Source organism: Adiantum capillus-veneris, chromosome 19 (assembly GCF_014529385.1).
Source record: "Adiantum capillus-veneris isolate H3 chromosome 19, ASM1452938v2, whole genome shotgun sequence".
NCBI classification, from domain to species: Eukaryota; Viridiplantae; Streptophyta; class Polypodiopsida; order Polypodiales; family Pteridaceae; genus Adiantum; species Adiantum capillus-veneris.
This window is the reverse complement of record NC_140949.1, coordinates 137,443,831-137,449,830: the sequence shown is the minus strand read 5'-3', so window position 1 is coordinate 137,449,830 and position 6,000 is coordinate 137,443,831. Positions and strand designations below refer to the sequence as shown.

The following is a 6,000-nucleotide window of genomic DNA, read 5'->3' as shown; positions in this document are numbered from 1 at the left end:
TACCCAAGAACCACACAAAGAGGAAATGGCACCAAGTGAGCCAATCTTCAAAAAGTGAACAGAGGTTGAAAAGTAATACATAAGGGTGGCAACCAAATATGCATACACAACATAGAAATTCCTTGCACCCTACGTATCTCTCTCCAACCACTATCAACCTATGGAGCTTCCCTCGGGGATGGTATGCAAAATCCTATTTAGAAAACTATCGAGCATTGGCCGACAAATAGTAATTGCATCTTGACACTTGATTTCCACAAGAATTTACTAATATGCCATTTTCATGTGATGGTGGTAGGTGGCACCCTATGTGATTTTGCAATTATCCTCTTAAATTTTTTGTATCATCATCGTGGCTAGCTTCTTATACTAGCCCACCCTGGCCCTTTACACCGATTCTCAAATCATGTTTTTCTCCCCATTGTCTAGTTTTCTTACCATCCTCCCCAAAACACCGCCCCCCCCTTCTCTCTTTTACAAGAAATCATTCACAAGACTTCTTTTATATTGGTCTCTAAGACTAGATCTATTGCAATGTATGTCCAACAAGGGCAACACAAACAAGCTCTAGATTATTGTTTGATGAGGTTCTCTCCAAAAGCCTTCACTTAGATTTGCAACATATCTTTGACAAGGGTCACAAAAAGAAGCCGCAATCTTCCTTTAAAGGCAATCATCTGGAATTATGTAAGCCATCAACATACAGATTGTTGAGAAAGATGGGTCTAGATGACCCACATGCATTGTTCTTCAAAGCACGCACAACTATTTTTTGGCCTTCCAAAAGGTCTATCCCTTTTCCAAAGGTCTACTTCTTTTCCAATGGTCTTCTGTTCTTTGAATATTGTTAACTTGTCTGTCTACCTTTCATTTTTCTGTGTCTTTTGCAATCTGTTTGTGTTTCACTCATTACTTGTCTGTGTCTTTTGTATAATTATTGAAATAAGTTTTTGGTTTTTAGTGTGAAAAATCCTCACTCCATTGAAGGCAAAACTGCACCTTCACCTTGTTTTTCTATCTTTTTGCAATCTGCTTGTTAAATATTTTTATTTTATGTCAAAACGAAAAATTACGATATACCATGCTTGTTTTATTCACGTATGTTGATTTTATTTCTAGAATTCGAGCTGGTGTCTGTACAAGAGCATTCACAATGTGTGCGATATATGCTCGAGAGGCAAGGCCAAGAACTTACGAGATTGTTTTCACGGGATGTTGAACTATTTAAGATAAACCATCGCCCTTTAAAGCATAAAAAATAAGTAGCACGGTAGCTACGATGAGTAGCTACGATGTCACAAAAAGCAAAGCAAACTTTTGAAAACAATATGGCAATATTGATTGGTTCACTCCTCAAACGGTTGAATAATGGCAATTAGTTATGATTCATTGCATGCTTCAAGGCACTCTTTTTCTGTAGAAAGCTCAAGAAAAGCAAGTCAAAGAGAAGCTCTGATTACGGGAATGGTCTGTGCACGACCATTCTCGGCCATCAAATGCCCAAGGCAAGGGGGGCCAATTCTCTACAGTGATAATGACCTGCGAGCAAATTCCAATCTACAAACCACCATTACATGTTTCTTCGGAAAATACCTTCTTCATTGATCTTTGAAATATTATGTAACAAAAACAAATCCGAGTAAAAGGATTCGCCCACATCCACACCGGTACCTGTCCTTTACTAAATCTTAAACAACAACAAGAACGAACAGGTCAAGTTTGATGAAGTCAGAAAAATAATATCGTTTTTTCGTTAACTGTAGTTGTAAGATTGAGATTGCAACAACTCCAATTCAGCGAGAGAAGGAGAAGAGATCTATCTGACGAGTCTTGAACCCAAGACCTGATACGAGAGAGAGAGAGAGAGAGAGAGAGAGAGAGAGAGAGAGAGAGAAGCCCTCCATTGATGCTTCTCGTCTCAGTGAGCGCCATTACTGATCATAGTTTCTCCTTTTTGAAATAAAAGTATATGATCGAAGACCCTTGAGATTCCCCCCTTTTATCCCTTTCTCATGAGGGTCGAAGAGTCCTGACTGCAGCCAGTCCAAAATGAAATCACTTTTAACCTCCGAGAGAGAGAGAGAGAGAGAGAGAGAGTCACCAGAGCTCTTGCCTGTTCAAGGACGAACAAGGAAACTTTGCGCCAGCAAAAAAATTGCAGCGCCAGAAAGAGCTCCTCCCAAATGCCCACCGACAGATATGTCCCCTCCACCCTACCCAGACAAAAATTTCATTCTACCATTGCAAAACTACAGCAAAAGAGTGAACACATGCTTGCTATGAGCAAATACTATGAGTTATGATTCAACAGATGTCATTTATCAACACACGAGCATAGGACCACACGTCTATCACCCACAGACGATAAGACGCGTGGTCTGTCGAATGTTGGATACAATGTTCAGGAAATGTCCAACTTACAATCCTGCCACTTGAGAAATCAGGAACGCCATTCAGGAGCAAGAAAGAAAGGAATTTCCATCTCGAATTTGCAAAACATAGTTTAAAAAAATGGAAAATATAGCCTAAATTTTTAAGATTTCCTATTTGAGAAAGCATAGAGATGAATTGCGTATGTTTAGGAAAATGATTTTTCCCAAACACTGGTGGGATTCTTACGGCTGCTGAGTTGGCAGCAATCCTACGGCCAAGGATGCGAGTCTGCAGGATAAGGGAGGCTAACTAGAGCCATCGACGCTGCACGGTATAATGTACTGCACAAGACTCACGAAATTGGAGCGGAATGGAGCAGCATAAGTCCATTTTTGTGGCTAATAATTAACTTGCTGTTCTAGAACCAGAACGTAATAGCTCACTCAGAACCTTGAGCTTCAGATTGAAGGGTGACCGGGGTCCAGAACTTATGAAAGAAAACCTCCACGGTCTCATATAATTCCCCTACGTGGGACAATGGGTAGGGACATCAATGTTACCATGCAAAACAAATTCTGTACATTTGAATGGCACAGTACGAGCAGGAATTTCTATTCTAGTCACACTCAATCGAGAAGCTTTTGTTTCGTGATACAATAGATGGCCATTATTGAACAGACTGGCTGAAAACCGTACCTGTATTGCCCCATAAACATCTTTTCCGACAATAATGCAACCCTGCAATTTCATCCAGATAACAGTAGCATAAGTTGAGCTCTCTCTCTCTCTCTCTCTCTGGAAAGGGGCTGTATTCTGTGTACATAAGAGACCTTTAGAGAAGCACAACGGCCTATCACCCACAGGAAGTACAAAAGTGGGCTAACAAGGAGTGAACTATATATACATCCAGGTGGCCTATATGATGAACGTAAGAGAAACCACTGTGGGGTGTATAATGCCATGTGATGTTGCCATGATCTCGACGGAAAAGAACTGATGATCTCGCCCACTCTGAAGAAAGACGCGTCGACGCTGCTCCACTGCCCTGGAGGAGCCGGCTGAAAAATCCCACTGACTGCAAAGAGTAAGCAGAAACTCTGTCCAAATGGCTGTCAAAACGGTGGACGTAGGGGAGGACTGGGAGCCTAGAATGTGGGCACAGTGAGCCTTCCACATGGTCCAAAGCGTGATGCTACATATCGTGGTGAAAATTTTGTCTTCGTGGCAGAAATCCAATTGATCTCCTGCATAAGGTATCATCTGTAAAATACCTGGCCTATATCCTAAAGAAGCAAGTAGGAAGACCAGATATGTCAGCAGGCCCTGAAAAAAGTCTGACCCCAGAAATTGCAAAAGCCATGCAACTGCCCCCCACGTCACGAACCCATCATGGATGCCCACTCTAATCAGCATACAACAAACTGTCATCCACACTGGTTGCGCATATGGTCAAACACGGAAACAGTGCTTCAAAGACTCAGGCTCCAAAGTACATCTCTGACAAGTTTGATCATGACCACTGACTGCTGACCAAGTGCCTACAGGCAATCCAGCATGCAATAGCATCCACATGAAATAACATATCCTACGGTTGATCCGGAGGGTCCAGATGCATGACCAAAACTGTCGCTGGAAAGCTGGTAGGACGCGCTGATCTTGCTACACCTCTGACTGGAGTGGACGATGAGGTGGATGCCGGGTTCGCAAAAGAAGCCTCCTCTCCTTGGGAAGGAGACTCTGTACTCAATAAGGGATAGAGAGGCGTCATCATTGCTCAACGAAGGCCAGTGCCACTCTCTAGGATCCCAATCCAACTCAACAAGGGGCTGGCCTTGCCAAATCCATAGTCTCCGAAGTACAGCCTCCTGATTTCTTCTGGGAAAGAGCCAACCCCTCTGACAGGCTGCCAATGTGCAGTTAGCCACTGATCCGATGGAAGCTTACCCTGAAAGTCCAATCTAATGTGTCGTCCATGATGGCCAGTCTCGGCCATGCTAAAAACAAGAGTCCCCTGCTAAGCAACAATCGGGTCTCCTAAGATGGGATCAAAGTACACCCACCATCCTTGATGGGAAGGTAAAGCAATTTGTCCCTTAATCAAGGCATGCCAAACAATTAGGTGGAATGGCCTCATCAATCTCTCTCAGTAACCCCCCTCCAATAACCTGTGCCCCAACCAACGAAGCATCTGATAGTGGCGTAAAGAGCTTGCTGGTCCGTCATCCCATCTAGCCAAATCAATGTGAGTCCTCTCACTTAGCCGACGGCCTTCTGCATCTGTCAATATGCATTCCATACAAGTGACTGCCTCGCTACCTCCTCGACAGAAGAAGGCAAGTGTCGGATCAAAGCAAGACGAAAGTCCTAAATCTGCAAAAAGCAACGCATAAATGGTGACAAATGGGACATATCCAAGGGTGCATTTGTGAAGATGAATCTGATGGTCGGGAGCCGCACGCCGGCATCATCTAGAGATCCAAAACGAGGAGAGGTATGCGATAAAGCATCATGCAGAAATTGTTTGCAAGGCTCTACCCCTCGAAACAATCCACGTACTATGAGCTTCACAAGCAGTGCCTTGCTTTGCATCTTTGGATCAATAATGCCCAATCCTCCCTCGTCTCTAGGCAAAATAACTGTGTCTGAACGGACTCGTGGTCGAGTGTCAGAAGAGCCATCCATGCCACCCCACAGCAAGTTCTATATAAGGCGCCTTAAACGCACCATGATGCCCGATTGAAGCATCATGCAGGATGTGGTGAACCAAGCTATCGCAAGAAGAACCACAAGGGCTCTTCCAGCCATACATAAATGCAAGGATGACCAATGGCAAAGTTTCCTCCTTACAAATTGTAACACGGGCGTAAACCGCTGCTCAACGGACACATCAATCCCGATATGGAAACCCAAATATCTACAAGTCTTCCCTTTAGGTCGCCAAGTGAAATAATACTGTGCACCCCCTAGAAAGACAAAAGACTTGTGCTAGTTGATGAGAGCACCACTGGCCATGCAGAAGGAAGCAAGGTGGGTGTGTCATATTGAACAAGGAGGGCAGTGTCATCAAACATACTCCTGATCCAACAAATCTGGCGAGTCACCCAATAGCATAGCTAGACCTCTCATGGAGTCCTGTGGCGCAAGAAGAGAGACATGATCTCCACAAAAAACAGAAAGTAGTAGGCAACCAAGGGGCATCCTTGGCGAAATGAGCGAGACAGTGGAAAACAGCGTGGAATATGTCCCTTGATTGTGATAGCGTTGGAAGCAGTACGGTATAATGCAGAAGCACCTCTAATCCACAGTAAGGGAAAATCCATTCTCTAAATAGTGCCCTCCATTAAACGCCAATCTACTCTGTCATAAGCCTTCTCAAAATCATGAAGCACGAAAGCTATAGGTAGATCTGTTTGACGAGCCCGCTCGATTGCTTCATAGAAAGTGAAAATGTTATCTAAGATACAACGTTTTTGTACAAAACCTATCTGCGAAGCGAGCATTAAGGGTTTCTAACACATAACCCATCCTCTCTGGGGCAAGAGGCACTATCCCGGCCAACCACTGCGTCATGCATTTCCTGCATCGTGAAAGCGACTAGTAACGTATGGCACATAGCCTTTGTAACCA

At 43.8% G+C, this 6,000-nt stretch overlaps 1 protein-coding gene across 3 annotated transcripts in view; it reads right to left on the bottom strand.

Annotated features, from left to right (window-relative positions):
- Positions 1 to 2,090: 2,090 nt before the first annotated feature.
- LOC147434938 (RHOMBOID-like protein 12, mitochondrial) overlaps positions 2,091 to 6,000 on the bottom strand; it is a 193,280-nt gene continuing 189,370 nt past the window's right edge. The window contains exons 8-9 of one of the 3 annotated variants that reach the window (XM_086491312.1): positions 3,070 to 3,186; positions 2,091 to 2,213 (exon numbers count right to left, since the gene is read on the bottom strand). In XM_086491312.1, the coding sequence (XP_086347438.1) occupies positions 2,118 to 2,213; positions 3,070 to 3,186 (213 nt within the window). In that variant the 3' untranslated portion in view covers positions 2,091 to 2,117. The remainder of the gene's footprint in view (positions 2,214 to 3,069; positions 3,187 to 6,000) is intronic. The other 2 variants (XM_086491313.1, XM_086491315.1) reach the window with 2 other exon arrangements.